This window comes from Sciurus vulgaris (genome assembly GCF_902686455.1).
Source record: "Sciurus vulgaris genome assembly, chromosome: 6".
In the NCBI taxonomy this organism is placed as follows: Eukaryota; Metazoa; Chordata; class Mammalia; order Rodentia; family Sciuridae; genus Sciurus; species Sciurus vulgaris.
This window is the reverse complement of record NC_136466.1, coordinates 86,106,662-86,129,289: the sequence shown is the minus strand read 5'-3', so window position 1 is coordinate 86,129,289 and position 22,628 is coordinate 86,106,662. Positions and strand designations below refer to the sequence as shown.

The window sequence follows — 22,628 nt, the reverse complement described above, 5'->3', positions numbered from 1 at the left end:
AATTATGCGCTTCCTAACTTTTATGGCTTTCGCATGGAGTTGATGCACACTTTACACTTGTTTACTTTCTTACTTGTTACCCACTCCAAATCACCCCTTTTCCTACACTAGTTAAAGCAGCAAACCCTCAAGAGTCGTCTCCTTTTGCCTTCCGTCAGGGCGCATGCGCACTCTGCCCTGAGAGGCTGACGTCACTGTCTGCGTCCCGCCCCTACATATTAGCAACCGAAGCGTCCTTAGCAGCAGTGGCTGCTGAGATGTACGAACTTCCGGTTCTCTGGGCAGCAGCTGCCGGCGCTGCAGCCGCCGCTGTCTCTGCCACCTGCTGTCCCCGGACCTCAGCCCAGGATTTAGTCACCTCCTCTTCGTTCCCCAGCGAGCCCATGGTCCCTCCTGGACCCAGATTGACGGGCCTGGGGGCTCCGGCGTGGTGAGAGTGAGGTCTGGGGACGATGAAGGCCCTGAACTGCTGCTGCTGCTGTCTCCGCCGCCTCCTGGCATCCGTCTTCCTCCTGCTGCTTCTGACAGCGCTGAGCGGGCCGCTGGCCGTGTGGTTGCAGGCGGCCGAGGCCGCGCCGGGCCCCAATCCTCCAGTCTCTGGCCCGCGGACCTTGCCGCCGCTGCCCCCGGGCCCCACCGCAGCCCAGCCACCGGGCCATTCTCTGGCTGAAGCCTCAGGGCCTCGAGGCTCAGAGGGCGGCAATGGCAGCAGTCCCGGGGCGGGGCTTGCGGCGGAGGATCCCGGAGGAAAGGCCGGGGAAGGCTCAGTGGGTGGCGGCCTTGCAGTGAGCCCCAACCCTGGCGACAAGCCCATGACCCAGCGGGCTCTGACCGTGCTAATGGTGGTGAGCGGCGCGGTGCTGGTGTACTTCGTGGTCAGGACAGTCAGGTGAGGCGAAGCCTCGATGGGGCACCCCCGCAGCCTGACATGGGCATACCAGTGACCTCCTTCCTTACCCGCAGCAACAGGGCCTCTTACCATCATGAGAATGTGCGATTGACAGTCCTAATTGCCTGTGTTACCTTTGGGGGACTTTAAACTGCCTAGTAGTTACTTCCTTTTGGTTATAAATCCATACTCCACCTTCAAATATCTTCCTCTTGCCTGAGGCCTGCCTCAGCCTCAAAGGACACCCTTTCCCTGAAGTGGAAGTAATCTTATATTCCCTTGAATTTCACTGAACACACTATCTTGTAATACTCCTCCTTTGCTACTCTGTGCATTTTTTATATAACTAACTTGTCAAAAATTTGCCTGTCAGGATGCAAACTCCTTTAGGTTAGGATCCCCATTTGTAAGTCTTTGTGTTCTTTGTTCTAATGCAGTGCATTAATAGTAGTGTAGAGGGCCTTATCGTAGACATTTTAATTTTATAAAATTTTGAAGAGAAATTCTTCTTTATCACCAGTGTTTCTTAGAATTGTCCTTAATCTGGACCTATATAATTAGATCATACCTAATTAGTTGGAACCCTCCTCTCTGAAGAGTTGACATACTGCCAAGATCTTACCAGAAGGAGCCAGCCAAGAGCTGAGAATGCTGTCTAGCAGTTTTCTTCTGTACAAAATAAGAGTAGAGGGTGGGTTTGCAGGATTGTTTTCCAAACTACTTCATATTTTCCCCATAATTATATACTATCTTACATTTAAAACTGTCTAAACCCAGAGTTACCTTTCATACAATTCATTTTTATCATGAATAGAAAATGAACATCACTTAGCTCAAATAGCTGATTGGAGAAGGTGCCAGTGCTTCTGAATATGGATCCAGTGTTCTATGGTCCACATAACCATGGGAAGTTGGTGGTTTTCCTGAGACCTCTTCTGATATCTATAGTATTCAGCTATTTTCCAAATAATTCATTCTTTATAAAGTACAAACCATTGATATTATTTCAGATTCTACATTTCAATTAACATTAAGAAACTACCTCTTGCCAAGTTTTGGTGTAATACAAAAAAAGTACAACCACTAGTATCTGAAAAACTATTAAGACACACCTCCCTTTCCAAGTTCATATCTATATAAAACGACTTTCTTTGTGTCCTTCAGCCAAACAACACATTGCAAATGATAGAAGTCAGAAGCAAATAAGAAAATCTAGCACTTTTCTATTTTCCTCTCCATTTTTATTTCTCTCTACTCTTATTTTAGGCCAGATACTAACAGAATTTGGAAAAAAATTGCTGCCATTCTTTTCACCATTTTTGTTTTCGTTTTTGACAATAATTTTTTTTTATAAAAATGTGTGAATTATAATTAATTATTTAAAATCAATAAGTATTTAAAAGTTGGCAGGTTTAATTAGTACATTAACTATTGATAAACACAGTCCACATAAATAAGAGTCCTTTGAGAGCTCTGAATAATTTTTGAGAATGTAAAGGAATTAAAAGCATTTGAAAATTCCTGGTATAAGTAATATTATTGAGCTAGATACCTTTGGTAAACAAAGATGATTAAATCCAGGCCAACTCTATCATACAGGAACTAAAGGTGTTAATATACCCATTATAGCAGATGTTAATGGCATATTATCACCAAAATTCTTGATACAAAATATTAAAAGAAAATTGAAACATTATTTTTCTCATAACATTTTTGTTTAATGAGAAATTCTTATTAAACAAATGAGAATAATTCCTATAAAGATCCAGAATACCTTGAGTCTAATAATTCATATATATGTATGAAATATATGATATATATATAAATTATCCTCCTTATATGCTACTCTGTGCATATAATATAATATAATATATTAATTATTATAATATAATATAAGTAGGAGGATAATTTTCTTGGTATTCTCTAAAATTTTAAAAATTTGGCTTTATTTGTAATCTTGAATACAAAGGATTATCACCATTGATTTTTTGTCTTCATTGCTATAAAACTTGAAAAATACAGTCATTTCAATCAGATTCTATTTATTGGATAATGCAACATCATACTGTATGAGAACAGCCAATTTCTGAACTATGGCCATTAAAAACTACATTCTTCAACCAGTATTTAACACATTCATGTAGTCCAAGTTCTAAATTTAGTTGGCTATCTAAAGTCCAAAGCTTGATTGATGCTAACGATGTCTGGGCATGTCAGAGCCCACACTTTCTGTTTCCAGATTATGCTTTTTATTTTGGTGGATGCTCATTTTGGCCCTTGTTTCCAAAATATGTGCAACAACGAATCAGCATTAGTTATCTGTGCCAAGCGGGAAGAATATGCCAAAATCATCACTTCCTTTACTGTTATGAGATGACACTGAGAATATTTTACTTGTAAAATTTTATTATATTGAACTCTGAGACTTCCAAATTTTCTTGGAATGTAATTTAGTTATATTTTTAACTGAAGAAGTATTCTGAAGAAAAATCAGTTGCTTTCCATAGTAACTGAAAAAATATATGCAAGGAACACAGAAAGGACAGAGTAAATTTTTCAAGATAAACATAATGTCTATGAAAGAGGCTTATTGACTGTTTAATTCTTTGCTATGTGCCCATTGTGGAACAAAATATAGTGAACACTGAATAAGTAGTTGCCAAATTAATATTCTTAATTCTTTATATTACTGTATAGTTAGATTGTGAAAATTAAAAATTTAGAGATAATTGCTGCTTAGTGATAGAAGAAATATGAAGATCTCAATACTTAGAGTTCTTTCCTTTTTGTGAATGATTCTTACAGTAAAAATATAAAAATATATAAAATGTATAAAATTGTATAAGGCTAAAAGAACTTTAGAGCACTGTTACTATTTTTGAGTATGTATGTTGATTATATAAAAGCAATTTCTGGTATGAGTATGTAAAAATTGTCCATTCTGTAAAAGTAGAGAATCATTTCTCTTTTCATACCATGTCACTGTTACTTTTTCTCTTTTGCTTTGTTATGGCGTATTGGAAGGAGAACAATGTTGAGATTCCAACTCTTCCATTTTTCCACCTCTGTAATCTTTTTTCAAAAGTCACTTAACCTCTCCAGTTTCAGAACTCCTTCTTATGAAATGAGGATGAAAGGCTATTTGATGTGGTGTAGATGCATGTGAAATTTAGCATTCGTAGCCTTCATTCTGGCAATCAGTGTTTATTCAGCTGCCTACTACTGGGCACTGGAGATATCATTGGTGGTTGGGGTGGGGGACAAGATTTCTGCCTCCATGGTACTTACATACTGGAGCAGCAGAGTCATTTATCAATCATATAGACTATAAAAATATAATAACAGGGCATTAAATCACAGAATCATAGGACCTCCTCATATAATCTTTCTCCATTCTACCTCCCTATCTCCTTCCCAGCCTGTATTGATCTTGATTCTACTTTTTTTTCTTTCTCCTTCTTTTTTTTTTTTTTTTGAGATTAACATTTTTAACTTCCACAAATGTCAGAACATACCCTATTTGTCTTTTGTGTCTGGCTTATTTCATTTAATGTAATGTTCTCCAAAACACAGATAGGAGGAATAAGTTCTAGTATTACACAGCATAGTAGGGTGACTATGTAGGTTACAACAGTTTAATATGTGTTTTATGAAAAACTGGAAGAGAGAAGTGTGACAGTTCCAAATGCAAAAAAATGATAAGGAGAAATACTAATCCTTTGATTTGATCATTACACAGTGAATATTTATATTAAATCATCACACTGCACCCATGTATACTTTATTATATGCCAATTAAAAATTAAATTATAAAAACTACTAATAATAATGCAGGTCCCCTCAATACTTATAGGAAACAAACTATTTAATTTGAGTGATTACCCAAGCCTGTAAATGAAAGCACAAAATTAGGTTTCTTTCAAAGAAACTTTGAAACATTATTTTTGAGTATTTACTGTCCATCTTAATAGCAAATTGTTATTGTTAATTTCTCTCTCATATAATGCTATATATTTTATGTGAATTTTTCAATTTATTTCTTGCAAAAACTTTCAAAGTGGGTAATACCTTCTTGAGAAAACTGATGCTGAGCAAGTTTAAACCATTTATCCAGGAGATTGCCCTAGAACTTGCCCAAACCCAGCTCTTCCTGAACTTAAGTTCAACTACTGGACTTCTTCTTGTGATGAAAGTAACTGATTTAAAGTCATACTATATGTAAAAATGTCTAATTTATGAAAAAAATAAAATGGATATTGTATGTCCAGTACATTTCTGTTTAAAATATTTGAGTTTTGTTGAATAACAAATGATAAATCTCCACTTTTTATTGTTTTATAAAAGTAATTCAACTTAAATATTTATTGGTTATTGTGTCTGTGCCAAGATGAAATGGTTTCTCATTCTGTCTCAACCCTTTACACTCCTCCCCTCATTCAAAGATTTTCCTAATTGCTAAATATAATCAGGAATGGTGGCATTTAAGCAACCTCTGTTATCTAATCATACGTATGTTTTACTTTAATTCTTTCTGAAACCAGACACTAATAAATTATGTCTGTGGAAATGGTAACCACCTCTCTCCCATCTAGATACTTAAGAGTATGAGTTAAGGATTTAATTTTTTTCCAGAAGATGTGATTTCAACAATTCTTGTAAAATCATGTTATTGACAGAAATTTTTCAGTTTGGGCGAAAATGGAATACTTTGTCTGCTTAGCCGTTTGTGTATATAGTGCTTTTGATTTAGAAAATATTATGTGTCAATACCAGGTCCTGTGGCAAGAATTAGTTGTGCATAAGATGGGAAAGTCTTTGCATTTATGAAGCATCTATTCTAGTTGTTTGTGTATCCTTGAAAAGAGGAATTTTCCTGCCAAGCAGATTGTCCTGGTTCTCCCTCATTTATGCAGCCTAGCAATATGTATTGGATATACCCAGGGGCTTAGATATGTATTTAGGAAGAACGGGTTTGTCAAGGACTTGGTGTTCTTTGCTGAGATGAAGCTTACCTTCCAAAAATTTTTATGCATGTGCTTAAAATATTGTTGTGTTAAGTTGGCTCTGTGGTCAACTGACAAAATGTCATACAGATGACCATTGATGGTGTCAGTGATATGGCAGTTAAGTATGTCAGGGATCATCAGTGTGAGGTGATGATCCCTGAAGGTACTAGAAAATACTAAGAAAAACTTGAGGGAAGAGACTATTTTACTTTTGTATACAGTTTGAAGTATACTATTTATATACTCAAACATTTAATGAATGAAGTAGTTGTGGTTAGACTGAAGAAATAGTCTCAGGTAGAGAAAACTGGTTATTTATTAGGTTTTTCACCAGATATATCCCTCATGCTTCCCCTCCTGTGTAAACTTCTTTTCATGCTTTCTTCTAATATTAAAGAAAGAATATATTACTAATGCATCAATTATTGTTTTGAATAAATAAGTGAAAAAAATTCTAGCTAACTTAAGGGAATTTACTGGAAGAATTTTGAGATTTATAAAAAGTCAAAGAAAAACTGAAGAATACAGTTTGGGGAACAGGCAGAAATCAAGGAAGCTTAGAAAACACGAAGCCAACACAATGCAGAGGTCTCTTAGCAGGAACATTCCATTGTATGGGTGTGCAATAATTTTTAGGTATTGATTAATTGATTGTTCCTTGGTTCAGGAATCATATTCCAAGGACGGATAAAAAAAATTTCACTTTCCTATAGCAAGGCTGGTAATAGTTCTAATTGTCATCTCATCAGATGATGTTTATTGTAGGAGAATAATACCAGTAAAAAAATAAGGAGATATTGTAAGAAAGTAGATACGGTCACCAAAATAAAGGGTGTTCATTGCTCTGGGCTTTGGGAATGAACATGAATTATTTTGTATTCCATGCTTCTTGATCCTTCCTTTGTAACCCAACAACTTAAAGTGCCAGTCTTTGGGACTGGCTCAAAAAGTATCCTGCAGTTTGACCCATTAAGATCATTCACCCCTCCTATTATAGATGGAGATAATTTAGGGGGAAGAAGAATCTTTGAACTTTCTTCAAAGCCCAGCAGTCTTATCAAGAACTATGTACAGAAAGTGGGTTTATTTTCTATAGTTTAGTGAGATTTGTTGCTCATGATCGTTTCATTCTTTTAAATTGTTTTCTTCTACTGACTTCTGTTCCCTTATCCTACCCTGATCCTATTTCAGTGTATCCTGACAGGTGTGTGTGGGGGTGGGGGGATCAACATCCCTGAGGTCTAATCCAAGCTTCACACACTAGTTACATGCCATCTCTAAGGCTCAGCTCACATTTTGTGAAACAGAAAATATCTACCTGGAAGGATTGTTTCAAAGATCTATATAAAGTACTTATCATAGTTTCTGACGTATAATAACTCCTCAGTGCATTTTGGTAGTAATGATTATTATTTTTCTCCTTGTTTTTGATTTTTGTCTACATATCTTTTCCTTTTTCTGTGATACAGATATAACTAAAGCTTTTTGGAGTACTCCTAAAACAATCTTTTTTCTCTGTCTTTACATATGTGATAATAGGATTTTCTGTGTTTAAGCAATATCTGTTATGTGTGCAGTTTTGAGAGGTAAAAGTAAAGAGGTTTTAGTTTGTTGGGGATGTTAAACCAGAAGTGTGCTTTCCAACCTTTTTCATATTATGACACATAGAAATAGACAGCCATATGATATAAATATGAGACAGTGTTCCCCTGGACTCTGCCTAGTTGACCTCAAGAGCTGAGGGGAACTTTGTATCAACATATCAGTGACCATACAACATACTCACTAGGAGGTTTTTTAAGGATGACGCTGATTGTGAATTATGTAAACAAGTGGCAGACAAGTAATCATATGAACCACCTTTAAACCCATGCATCTCAGTTCTTGGTACTTTGGAATGACTGTTGTACCTCTCAAACTTTCCTGGATATAACAACACAAGTCATGTTTGACCTCAAATAGCACTTAATCCAGTGGTGGAGCATCATTGCTTTTGGTGATTATAAATTCAATTTGTCAGTATATGACAACAAAAGACTAAGGTGGTTGAAGGTAGTTTTTCTAAAATCTAATTCCTGTAGATAAGGCCATTTAAAAAGCCATTTAACATTATAACAGAACTATTATATTTGTCTAAAAGACTGAAGTCTTTTTAAAAAAAATTTTTAGATATAGATGCACAGAATACCTTTATTTTTTTTCAATATCTTAAACATTTTATTGTGCCTACAGTGTTAAAGAAGTATGAATTTACTTGTATGCATACACCCATCCTGCATAGTTTGAATATTTGTTTTAGGATTCCTTCATGTAGCCTTTTATTTATTTATTTATTTCTAATTTTTTTATTTTTTATTTTTACAGACTGCATTTGAGATTTGAACCCAGTGCCTCACTTGTTCTAGGCAAGTACTCTACCACTGAGCTATAACTCCAGCCCAAGACTGTGGTCTTTGTAATCATTATGAGTCATCTATAAGCTAATCCTGTAACTGAATCTACTTTTCTACTTTCTGTTGACCTATACTGCTTGGATTTTGGTCATTCTTAGTAATCTTAAATCTGTAGGCAGAGACAAGTTTGAATTAGAGATATAAAAAATTACCTGTTTAAGAAGGAATATCCAATTATCTTGAAATGCCAGTAGTGGGGACAGAGCCAATAGAGGAGGAAATTTGAAAGTATAAGAAAGTAAGAAACCTAAAAAGATATGAAAAGGGACTCTAAATAAAGCTCCTGATGTGGTTAAAAAAAAAAATGGGCAAGACTGGAGAGAGATTCTCTAATAAAGTGTTCCTATTTCTATACCTTGCATTCTCTTCTGTTCTTGTTGCAGTCAAGCTTCTAATTGCATCACTCTAAAATTGTCCTTTCAGAAGGTAATTAATAACCACATTGTCTCCATTCTACAGATATTTCCCTTCTGTTCTGTAGCAATCAATACACTGGTTTTTCTTTGGCTTCTGTGACTCATCTTCTGATTTTCTTCTTACCTCTTTAGTCTCTTGCTTCTCAATGAATTGCCTCATCTATGTACTATTTTTTCTACTTTTAGAACTCTCCTACAACTCTCCTGTCCTAGAGAACAGGGCCTATATCTTATTCACCTTTGGTCCTTCCAGGCCCTGATCAGCTGTTGGAATATGAAGGTATTCACTGAATGTTTGTGGGAAAAAATGATTTTAACTCTGACATTTCAGTGATGTCTGGACCCTTTCCTTAACCCCTTGTGCTTTGTCTGTCAGTGTTCTTTGGGTGATTCATCCATCCATTCATTTCTTTGTTTTCTACCTCTAACCTGTTTAATTGCTGTCTGAGTTATAGACTTGTTTAGTCAGCTAACTCATTATGAGAGAGGTGATACAGTCTCCTAAAGCTCAACTTTGGAACTGTCATTTTTAACCTTTAACAACTCTTGCTGCAGTACTTTTATTGGGTGAATGATGTTATTTCTACAGTTTCTCAAGCTAGAAACCTAAGCCACCCCAAATCTTTCTCTTTAGTTACTATTCACATCCAATCATCCAGTTTCAATTTTTAAATATTTTTTAGCATATCACCACTTTCTGAATGACACTATGCTCACTTCACTAGTTTACTGTAATAGATAATATTCTTCTTTCTTCATTACAAATATATCTCTCCTTCAATTTGTCTTCCATACTGAATAGATAATATTCCTTATATGTATATATGATCATGATGTGTTTTTGCTTCTAATTTTTTATGACCATACTATCCAATATAATAGCAGTAGCTACCTGTGACTGTTCAAAAACTTAACTAAAAGGAAATAAAATTTAAAATTCCAGTCGATTAGGTGCATTGGCTGCATTTCAAAGGTTCAATTACTGCATCACTAATTAACTACACTATTGAACAGAATAATACTGAATAAGTCTATCATTCTAGATCTTTTTCTTGGGCAGCAAAGTCCCATAGCATCAAAGTCCCATAGCATCTTATGGGATAAGGTTCTTCCTTATGAAATTTCATCTTCAGTTTTTCACTATCATCCAGGGTAGTTGTCTTACGTGTGCTAACTCAGCAAGGTAGCTACCTTGCATTTTATGATTTTGCTATTTCAACTTAAGTCCTCCAGAGTTGTCAGAACTTGGTGACAGAGACAAGAGAATGCACAGGAGCTTTTGACTGCCTCAGCAGAGAAATGGCATTTATTTCTATTTATGTTTTATTTATCAAAAGAATATATTAGCCTAACATTATGAAAGCTGGGAGTTAGGCATATATATTTGGGGTGGGGTAGGGGAAGATCCCTGTGCAGTGAGCACTAGTAATGATACCATATGAATCCATACACCAGAAGATCATAATACCTGGAAAAATGCACAAAATCCGGTAGAACCTAGAGTTTGAATTCTATTTGGGAATTCCTTCTGTTTTATTCAGAGACTTGAATAACAGGTCTTAAAGTAATTGATCTATTACATTTTTTTCTCTTTTTTAAAGTATTTATTTTTTTTTAGTTGTAGATGGACATGATACCTTTATTTTTATGTGATATTAAGGATGGAACCCAGTGCCTCACACATGAGGGGCAAGCACTCTACCACTAAGCTACAACCCCAGCCCCTTTTTTCCCCCCTTTATAACTGAAATGAATTTGCATCTTATAAAACAGTAAAACAAATTCTTACTGTAACTGAAAATGCACAATTAATTATGCTTTTGAAGTTAGTTTCATTGACCTCACTTCCCCACATTTTCTTGCAAATTATGTAGATTATACAGATATGAATTGATTCCCATTATAAAAGTATCCTAGTTTTTAAAAAATGATGCTGCCATGGAAAATCAACAAAGTTTATTTGTTCTTAGATTACTAGGTTTTTTTATTTCTTGCTTTTGACCATTGAAATTACTCACTATGTATATTTCTTTCTACTCCACAGCTTCTGACTTCTCCATATTTTGCTGTCTTTTAACTTAACTTTCTATGACCTATCATTTCTTTCACGATAATTTGCAGTATCTTCATGAATCCTTTAATCTTCAAGACTCAGTCAAACTGCCTCATATATGTGGGTGCATTTTCTCCTATACTGACTTCATAAAGCATGTATTCTGATTGGTCTATCTTATCTTTGTAGTTCGGGCCTTAGCATAGGTCACAATCCAGTCTGGAGATTGACAATCCTGTTTTAGAAAAGATGCTTATATTAAGATCATATTACTTTTGGATGAGAGTAGGTGATTTTGCATGGTAGAAAACATGATTAAACAATGCCTTTCATTCAGAAAAGTTTATAGGTAGAGCAGTTTTTCTCTGGAAGGAGTAGGACCGGAGGACCTAACAGATACCATAGTAGTATGTTGTTTGCATTGTTCTAATATTTTATATATTTACATTTTTTAGTGGGAGGGTTCCTCTGTATAAACTAGTTGAACATAACACTGCAGTGATTGGCCATACCTCCACTGAAACCCAGGACTCTGAGGAGCACAGTGTGCTAGGAGTGATGGCTTTTCTTTGGACTTTTAAATTTCTGAGGAGAAAATATGATGAAAAAGATTTGATGGGGCTGGGGTTGTGGCTCAGTGGTAGGGTATTTGCCTAGCATATGTGAGTCACTGGGTTCAATCCTCAGTACCACATAAAAATAAATAAATAAAATAAAGTTATTGTGTCCATCTACAACTAAAAATATTTTTAAAAAGAGACTTGATGATCTAGATGTTATGGGGACGACAGTGCTCAGCTGAAAAAGCAAGTGTGAAATAAAACTGTGAACAGTCTGTGGCCTGTTTGAAAACGCTAAGAAAACATGTCATCAGTTTATTCAGAGCGGAGGGCATGCTAATAGAACCTACATGAAAGATTCATTGTAGGAATATACAGGTAGGTAATATGAAGTGGCAATCCTACTCAGAAGTTAAGATGCTAAATGATCTCCTCTGATCAGGAGGTTTTTAGCTTTAAGAACTAGAATACACATTAAAAGTGAGTAATTACCAAACACACATTTTATTGTTGTTTTCTTATCATGAATGTGAATAGTTTGATGATTTGGTTCATAGCCATAGGAGATAATGAAGAATTCTGAATTTTTTCATCTCTGTCTCTCTTTGCTAGGGCTACATAAACTCTAAATATTACATTCCCACACAATACTGTCTCATACAGGATGGAGGGAAGGGGGCCTGGGTACTGAAAGGATGCCTTTTCTTCCTGTTGTGTTTTTCTTAAATCAGGGATAAAAGTATTTCCTAGAAAATTCACCAGAGACATTCCCTACTACCTAATTTGACTGAGCTGCTTCATTTCCTCGCTCCTAGATTATGACTGGCAAAATAAAAATAATATTGTTATGATTGGTTTATACCAATTGTTATAGTCATTATATACTCCTTAGGGTTAGACTTTATTGCTTTCTAACAAAATCATGGTTCTGTAAGCCATAACACAGTTGACTCTAAACAAAAAGCACTTTCTATTACAGTGACCAAAACTAAGAGATGGACTAATGAGAACAACATAATTGTACTTGTTAATGCAAATGGGTGTCAAGTCATTACTTTTAACAACAGAAGGATGAACCAGAAATATATTTTAACTAAAAAAATATTCAGTCTGGTACAATGTGAAATCATACTGAAGATCATAAAAATGTTTGTCAATTAATTTTGTGACCTTGGTTAATATTACTTTATCATGAAATCACTGTATCTTAATGATTTAAAACTCAAACCAGATAGTGAAATTACTTGCATATGAATCCTAGCACTACAATTTATAGACCCATATTTGGTTTTCTCCAAATTCTGTCTTTTTCTCCATAAAATGAGGGTACTTTCCTAAAAACTTGTTGCAAGGATTATAAAAAGGTAATGATTATAAGCTGCTTTGCTCAATGCCTGGCATATGGCAACTTACAGTAAACCTTAGTTATTACTGAGATTATTTTGTGTCTAGAATTACAAATGTATATTTTACATGTTTTTTTGTTTTCTAATACCTTCACATATTTTAAAACAAAATATTATTTTAAAACATGGCTTTCATTATTACCTTTTTATACTTTAATTTTAGGCATTTATAAAACAGGTTTCATTTGAAATATATACATAGAATTATGTTGCATAAATACATGGACACATTTCAAACCTCTATTTATATGTAATATTATATATATATATATTATATACATTATATAATACACACATAAAACACACACATCTGTGTGGTGTCTGATCTCCAAAATACAATCAGCAATAAAGTAGATCTGACAGGACTTGAGATAAAGTGGAGAGTAGCATAAAAAAGAAGATTGTAGGAGAAAACTAATGGGGTTTGCCATAGTGCTATTTAGAGTCCAAGGGGGATGAAATCTGGGAGTGCTTCTCTATAGATAGGACTTTAAAGTTGAATAGAAAAAAAAATTCATACTGAACTTTTAGAAATGAAACTCAGAAGAATTATCTACACATTCTAAACTTTGTGGAGTAAAAGAAAAAATTAGGAAATCCATGTAAAGATAAAGAGGAGAAATGACAAGGAAATGATTTGTTATTCATTTCATACCAGGCTCTTTAAAGCCAACTTTATGACATTATGACAATATGAGATTAACTTACAGCTTACTTCACCTGGGGTTACTGACCAGGTTATCATCAAATGAGACAAATCTAAGTTCAGGAACTGATTATATGGACTGAATTACAAGGAGCTAGGTGAAAAAGGTGTCTTGGAGAGAAAGTAACATTGCAGTGTCCTAAACATAGATGAACATGCTTTTGATCTTTCCTTTGTTAACCTATGGATGTTAGCAGTGAACATTTTTCTGGAGAAAAGCAGTGGCAAGATACTTTTGGGGGACAATATTTAACTTAATGATGTACTTCATCAAAGTTGTAATAGGTTCTAAACTTGGCAACTATCAGGCCAATACACAGGACCCCAAAAAAATTGTGTAAAGAAACTAAAAAATTTCAAAAGGACAATAGTCTGAGAACTTCATTATGGAGTCACACATATCTTCACCCCCTGCCAGGAACATTATTGCTGTATGTCAGTAGATCAAGCATCATGGTCTTGAGGTTAAAATGATTAGAACACTCATTTTATTCTGTATAGGAAGGCAAAAATATCTCTAGCATTGGAAATTGTTCCAGATAGAATGCAGAGAATTTTTTAAAAGAAAATTTAAAATCCTGTTTGACTTTTGAAAGGATACATAACCATTATGTAGAGTACAGGATACCGGTGTGTTTTAATATGGAAAATCCACATATCAAAAGATAAAAATGAAGCTCCCTAGCACAGGATACAAGCTAATTATTAATGGTTCTAATTTGAGTAGAGTATGGCAATCACTTAAGATATACCTAAATGAGATCATAAAGGTCCTACAGTGAGTACGTATTTGATATATTTAAATATTTTAGTACAGTTTTGTTTTGATATGCAAGGCTACTGCCTCCTGAGATCCATATTAAGATTTGAAAATTGGCTAACTTCTTTTTCTGTAGTCTATTTGGAAGAGAATGTTCTTATAGGCTTCTCTTATCCCAGAGGTGATGATTTCCATGTAAAATTGTAAACGTTTTTGCTATAGAAAGAAAATGCAAGATATATTATTAATCCACATATTTCGGTCAGTTTACTTAACAGGTATTTATTAAGTGTTTATGGCAGAACCTGTGTACTATAGGTATAGTGGTGAGCAAGAACAGATAGAACTCCTATTCCCATGAAACTAATGGTCTGGTAGAGAAGACAAATAATGACTTAAATAAATGCACAAGTGCACCATTGATGAGTACTTTGCATTCATACTATGGAGGCGTTTTTGACCTAGCTAGATAGATCAGAGAAGATTTCCCTAAGTTAATGACACTTGAGCTGAAAGCTAAATAAATGAGCATTAATATAGCAGTAATGTCAGTGTAAAAACTGTCAGTACAATGACAGAGAAAGTATGACCACCATAAGGATAGACAGAAGGCTGTGTGACTGGCTATGGAAAGTGAAGTGGAATGTGGAATGAAGACCAAAGTGGAGCTAGAGCTGTTAATATGAGCCAGCCTGTGCTCATCTTTTTAAGGTCCTATTACAGACTCATTACTGAATGTTGAGTCATGGGAACTCATTGAAGGTTTGAGGATATAAAGGGCAATTTAGTCTGTAGCCAGAGTTGATGGAAGTAGTAAATTAGGATGCTGTTTTGATAGAAAGATGATCACAATGATATGATGAAGCAACATAAAATAATTTCAGTGATTCTCAGGAAGTATACTCAATAGGGCCTAGTGATTGTGGTAGCCACGGAAATATATTAATCCTACCTACTTTAGGATAACCTACTGCAGGAAGCATGCTTGACTGACAGCCTCCACCTGTTGCAGTTTTTAATCCACTGCAGCATCAGTGCCAGGATCATAATTCCTAGGCTTCTTCCCAGTCAGTGACTAAGTGCAGAAAAGTCTGGCTATCCTGACTGACAGGGGACAGCTAATGGGTAGTCTTTGGTTGTAGACACACCATTGACCTGATCAAAATTCTTTCAGAAGTGCACTGCAAGCTGCAAATCTTGCTACCCAGTTATCCGTCCTTTCCACTGTCTTTCACAGGTCTCAAACCTGCATCATCTGCTATAATATCTCCTGACCTTCTCTAGTTCCCTCTATCCTTCACATGCCTTTCATAATAAATAAATCTCTTGCATGCTGTATTAATGTTTTGGAGCTGCTATAAGAAAGTCCTACAAATGGGGTTAAACTTCTTTTGCTTAAACAGAGGGCCGTTGAGTGAAGGATCTCTTCCAGGCCTTTTTCCTTGGCTTGTAGATGACTGTCTTCAAGCTCACATGCCATTCATCTTGTATTCATATAGTTTTCAAATTTCCTTTTTAATAAGAATACCAGACATAATACATTTAAATTCACCTTAATGGCCCAAGTTTAACTTGATTACTTCTGTAAAGACCCTATCTTTAAAATATGATCTAAAGATCACATTTTCCAGTCCTGGGAGTTAGGACCTCAACGTGAAGTTTTGCTGGGCAAAGATCAGCCCATAAAATGCTCTAATCCTTTGAAGGGTTTGCTTCCTGAAGTACTTAAGTTGAGAACTGATGGATTGAGTTATGAGAATAAGGTTTGAAACAGAGAGATGTCAAAATAACAAAAAGAACTTTTACTATTCATCTTGTGTCTAATCAAATTGGACTTTTTGATGAAAATCATGGACAACCAAAATTGTAGCTTACTAACTTATTATGTTACTATGGCAAAAATTGTAGTTTAAAATTATTTCTTGGTCAATAACTGATCAAATTCATTATTGGTCACTTTTATGGAAAAATAGTCAAGACAAAAGTTCTATATCAGTAGTTTTATATTTATTTTGATGTTTACTCTGCTTTATCATCCTGCCAACCATATACAAAAGAATGTATGTGTGTAATTAACATATTCTTCAGTGTAGTTTGAATGTGTTATAGAGTAAATTAAAGAATATTATTATTTATATTATTGCATACTTAATATGTAACCTACACATGTTCCATTAAAAGAAAAAAATGGAACAAAATATGTGAATCAATTCAGGTGGATACAGCAAGTTGTAACAAGTTACATTATTGGTACTTTTTTCATTCATAGAGTAGTAAAATTAAATGAAGTCTTATTTTGCTGTGTTTATTTTATGTGGCACCAATTTTTATACAATTTTATCAAGCTTACCTTAGTACTTTTATTTTGATACTATCATTTCTACATGTTATTGGAACAGGACATAGTTCTAATTAACCTGAGTATACTGGAATATTAAATATTCCTCTGTTTTGAGACAACTATTTGATTATCAACTTGAATATCTAAAATAGGTTTTGAGAATTTGACTAATTCTTGGTATGAATTAGTACATATACTAAAATATTAAATTAATTTGAACTGAACTGAATCTCCCATTTAGAGCTTAATAGTATTCTGCCTGTTTATATGAAATAGGTTACTGTTTTTAAAAGATTCATGTTTGGAAGATAGATTTTAGATCTATGATTTTTTTAAAAATCTAGAATACAAAATATATAGATAATGTACCTATTGACAGTACAGATTAGAATTAATAATACAGTGCCCAACCCTGTATGGTCAAATGTTTACACCATACAGAGATAGGGAAAACAGTGTTATTATGAAGATTGGTTTGGCCTTTCACTGGAAGATTAGGAATTGTTTCAAGGTATGATAAAGACTTTGAGAGTGCAGAAGAGCATTAGCTGAGATTATTATTTTTTTTAAATCCTTAAACTTTATGTTCAAGCCCTTCTCTGTTTTAAGACTTAACCAGAATATCCTGTGACTAGCAACAGCCTGGTTATTAGTGGATTGACTATTTAATATATGTAACCTGGGAGAATCCAGTATATTACCCTAAATACTTTTTTACATGACATTAAATTCTTCATTGACTAAAAATTCCAGAATATTCGGGAAGCCATTTGTTTTAGAAAAATGTGCAAAAGACTGGTAAAAGAGGAGATATTATAACACTCACTATCCATAACCAGTGTTGCAGTAATGTTTCAGTTACTACTGTGAATACTGTATATTCACTTTTTTAAATCAAGGGAAAGCAGGAAAAGCATCACTCCCTCAACAAATATTTAAGGACCATCTTAATAATTAAATCATGTGGCACAAAAGGACAAATTCTCTTTCCAGAGGCAATGTTTTTATCCCCTTCTGCTCTTGGTTTTCCTGTTAATTACTTTTGTAACTCTCAATAAGAGGTTGGTAAATAGACTAAGTCCTCTCCATTGACATGTTTTTGTAAAGTCCAAAAGGTATTTTTAATATTTTTAAAGGGTTGTGAGCAAAACAAAAATTAAAATGAGTACATGACAGAAAAAACAGAATCCATTAAAACAAAATTACTGTCAGCCCTTTAACGGAAAAAGTTTAGACCTCTGACCACATGGTGTGTATGGGTATGCACACACACATACATACACACATATACATACATATACATATTAATGGTAACAATCTAAATTTAATTTCTCACTATAAAAAACTAGCATAAACTTCACACTGCCTGATTTTTGCTACTTAAGCATTTATTACCTCTTTCATTGGTTAAATTTGTAAATTCAAACACTTCACTTAAACCACTGTTTTTTGTTCCATCACCTTTGGGTACCTTTTGTTGGATATATCAACTGGTGTACAGGCAGTGCTTGGTAGAAATTATGTTGTTGTCTAGGACTAGTATATTTTATACATTTAAATTTTTGACAGGAGGTGTGAAGCACCCAGAAGCTAGTATATGAAGTCTCAAGTATTTGTTGAATGCATATATGTATACATTTTTGTGTAGGACACTATCTTCTAGGGGTTCACCTCTTCATGTTTGAAAAGGCTCATCTTTGAAGTTAGTGCCATTCAAATTGTCGCACGACCCTCAACAAATATTTAAAAAGTATCGTAATTATTTGTATACTGTGATTATATAATGGTGAATAAAGCAGGTGTAGTTGCTCCCCTCATGGAACTTAATGGGAAAGAGAAAAATCAACATCCACATAATCATACATACAAATGTATGCAAATCAAACTAAATGATTTAAAGAAAAGAAAAAGCTATTTTAGAGAAATAGAGTAGAATTCTAAATTATGAAACCCTTTCATATACACAGCTGACAATAATTAATATTTAGTATCCTGATCTTTTCCTTACTTTAGGGCCCTATTTCTCAAATTCATCTTGCACCAAAATAACAAGAAATATTTGTTAAAAAAACAGTTTTCTGGCCCCTATAAGTTTATTATTTACTTAAGTCTAGGTTGAGCATAAAGGTTTGTATTTCTCACAAATACCATGATGAGTATGGTTCTGGGAATCCAGAGAGCCACACTTTAAGAACCAGTGGTCTAGGATAGAACTTTTCAGCACTCTGGAATCACTTGAAGAAATGTAATAAAATAATGATGCTTAGTTCCTGTCCCTGGAAATTCTAATTTACTTATGGCCTGAGCATGGAACTTTTTAAAAGACACCGGGTGATTCTGATGTGTAGCCTGGGTTGCAAGCTACCTGTCTAGAATTTAAGTATATACGTATACATACAGTTTCTTAATGTTTCAGAAAATACCTAATCCTAGAAAATGATAAGAAAGTATGAGGGCAAAACTGAAATAGAAGGTTTTGGTAAAGTACTGCCTGAACTAAGATTTAAAGAATTATCTATCAACACCACCAGGTGACAGAGACAAAAAAGAGCATGAGACATGAGAAACAATTGTAGGAATACATTTTGTTTAATGAATCATAAGTAATCCTTGGTGGTGAATTATATACTTGAAACTTAACCATCTATGTATTGAGTGCCTCTGAGGTCAGAAATATAAGAATTATTTATTTTTTAATATAGGATATAAACTAAGGATCATCTATCCCATATTAAAATAATTTTTGTTCATTAATGTGGTGTATTTTATAGGATGAGGAGAAGAAACCGAAAAACTAGGAGATACGGAGTTCTGGACACTAACATAGAAAACATGGAATTAACACCCTTAGAACAAGATGATGAGGATGATGATAACACATTGTTTGATGCCAATCATCCTAGAAGGTAAGTATTCAGTCATTTAATTCCATCTATCAGAAAGCAAGTCCTTGCCAAGAAAATTGAAGATGTAGACTTTCGCTTAGCAATTTTTACTTTAATTGATTTTATTGAGTTCTGTTTAATGAAGTTATTTTCTCTACCCAATCAGTAGCTTACATTCACATTGCTATTCTAAAATAGCCAAAAAGAGTAGAATGCATCTGCCCCCAATATCTTTTTTGTAGGCTTCCTTGAAAAGTTTTGGTTTTTAACTTCTTCATTCTTACAATGTGTATTGTTGTGTCAGTGTGGTGGGCCTGGGGGGATATTTAGTAATCGTTTTCTTTTTCTTTTTATATTCTGAAGGCATTTTGTCTTCCATTTGAATTATTTTATTTGCAGTGCTTCTTGACAGAATTGTACAGTTAATTGTTTATGGTTTAACTGTGTAACTACAATATATATATTTAGATTTATTTTCACTCCATGTTAAGACCTTTCCTAAAATGTTCGAATGAATGAAATTACATATTGAATTAATGCAAATTGAATGAGGAAAAGAGACAGCAATGATTCTACAAAGTAAGTAAAGATATGTTAGGATAAAAGGATATTTCTTGGGTCAAGGAAAATTACAGTCAAGGATCAGACACGAATGCAAAGAATACAGAAATCTTGGAATTAAAATGAAAAGAATGAACAAAAATTGGGCTATTAAATTACATGTTAATATATACACTACATATGATCTAAATTATATATTTATGTATTTTAATCAATAAAAGATATATGTATTAAATCCCATATTTAGGCATATTATATATATATATTAACTCACATATATAAATAAAATTTTATATATATTCTTATAAATTAATATATAAATGAAGGAATTATCAGTATTATTAAAAGTTCTCAGGTATTTTTTAAAATATATATATTTATTTGTGTATGTGTATGTGTGTGTATATATGTTTATATATATATATATACATATATAAGTATATGAAAGAGCTTCAAGTAATGCTGAAAATTTATACAAAAATACATTTATGTAATTTCAGTTATACAATTATAGTAATATTAAAAGCTAGGTATGCAGATGTGAACAAAAGTTTTAATCTGCTCATTAAGACCTTAGCCTCTTAAAGAAAATAAACATGCCTAAAATACATAAAGGTTTATAACATTTGGTTTTACCCTCTAAAAAGCCCTTAAATTGCCTATAACTGTTGTAGACTTTTCAACAAGGTTAATGTTGCTGATTATTGACCAGTTTTTGTTTTTTAAGCCATGGATCAGATGAATTTGTAGGCTTTCATTCAAGAGTCATTGTATATAATAGGTACTTTATACATTAGAATAAAAGGCTGAATAATATGAAGTCAAATTGGGAACAGAGACTTACTAAAGGAACAATGGAAATTATGTCTCATCTTGGGCTCACTCTAAGAAAGTGTTTATTTAGATGGCAGTGGGATTTTACTCTTTTTATATTATTCTTATTAAAATTTTGCACAGGTATTATAATTATATTTAAATAAGTTAGATACACATGAGGCATCTACTCTGTACATAGTAAGGGAAGATGGGAAACAAAATTGTTAATAACTCAAGATTGTGTCCAAAGATGGACTTAATTTGAACTCTAGTTCATCTATTTCAGCATTCTGGTTGAAGACAATGCTTGAAAATTGCGTTAAGTACCTACCCAAAGTTTAGTAATTGTGAAAGGTAATGACTCACAAATAAAAAATACCATGTATAATTATATGCCAACAGATTTGATAACCTAGAAGAAGAGTAAATTCCTAGGAATGTACAACCAAAATTGAATCAAGAAGAAATTGAAACTTCAGGAGACCAATAACAAAAGGAGGTGGAATTAGTAATCAAAAATCCCCCAAGAGGTGTGCATGGTAGTGCACATGTAATCAATCTCAGCTGCTCAGTAGGCTGAGGCAGGAGAATTGTGTGTTGGAGGCCTGCTTAGCAAAGTCCTGTCTAAAACAGGGAAACAAAAAAATCCCAAGACAAAATGACTTCACAGGTGAATTATAACAAATACTCAAAAAAGAGTCAATGGCAATCTTTCTCAATTATTTTTTTTTAATGAGGGAACACTAACATTTTATTTTCTGAGGCTAGCAATCCCTGATAATCAAAAGTCAGACAAAGATACAACCAAAGAAAATTACAGGTTAATATACCCTTGATGAACACAGTTGCCAAAATTCTCAATGAAATTCTACCAAACTGAATTCAGTAGGATATTAAAATGATGATACCTCATGATCAAATGGGATTTGTCCCTGGAATACAAGGATATTTCTAGATATGCAAATCAACCTATAACATACACTACTTTAAAAAAAAAGATAAAAATATGTGGTCATTTTAGTAGACACTGAAAAGCATTTGATAAAGTATAAATCTACTTATGAAAAGAACTCTAAACAAAATATGTATATAAGGAAGTTAACACCATAGAGACCATTTATGAAAAACCTACCAATAACAACATAGTCAGTGGGGAAAAACTGAATGCTTTTTTCTAGGACCTGATACAACGAAAGGATGCTTACTCTTGCTACTTCTGTTCAACATAGTATTAAAGGTCCTACCTGCATAATAATTTAACAAGAAAAATTAATAAAGAACATCTAAATTATAAAGGAAGAAGTAAAGTTATATCTGCAGTGCCATGATCATCTATGTAAAAAACCCTAAAATTCAACAAAAATAGACTGTTAGAACTAATACAATAATTTAAAATTTTGCAAGATATAAAACCAGCATCCAAAGATCAGTCATGTAGATGAGCTATTCTGAGAAAAATTAAGAAAACAATCCAATTCCTAGTAGCAGTGAAACACTGGAGCATAACTCAATGGTAAAGCATGTGCTTAACATGCATGAGGCCCTGGGTTTAATTCCCAGCACCTGGGGTCGGGGAGATCCCCCTTAATACCAATAGAAGATATGAAATACTTAATAATAGACTTAACCAAATAAGCAAAATATTTATGTGCTTCTAAAACACTGGTGAAGGAAATAAAAGAGACACAGATAAAAGACAACTGTTTACAGATTGGAAAAATTAAATATTGTTAAAATGTCCATTAGTACCCAAGTGATATACAGATTTAACATAAT

General features: G+C 33.9%; 1 protein-coding gene across 2 annotated transcripts in view; it reads left to right on the top strand.

Annotated features, from left to right (window-relative positions):
• Positions 1-231: 231 nt before the first annotated feature.
• The window catches only part of FAM174A (family with sequence similarity 174 member A), a gene marked incomplete at its 3' end in the record, with an annotated part of 38,247 nt that continues 15,850 nt past the window's right edge, over positions 232-22,628 (top strand). Inside the window, exons 1-2 of one of the 2 annotated variants that reach the window (XM_079145535.1) lie at positions 232-889; positions 19,362-19,500. In XM_079145535.1, the coding sequence (XP_079001661.1) occupies positions 453-889; positions 19,362-19,500 (576 nt within the window). In that variant the 5' untranslated portion in view covers positions 232-452. Of the gene's footprint in view, positions 890-19,361; positions 19,501-22,628 lie in introns of those variants that run through there. The other variant, XM_079145534.1, reaches the window with a different exon arrangement.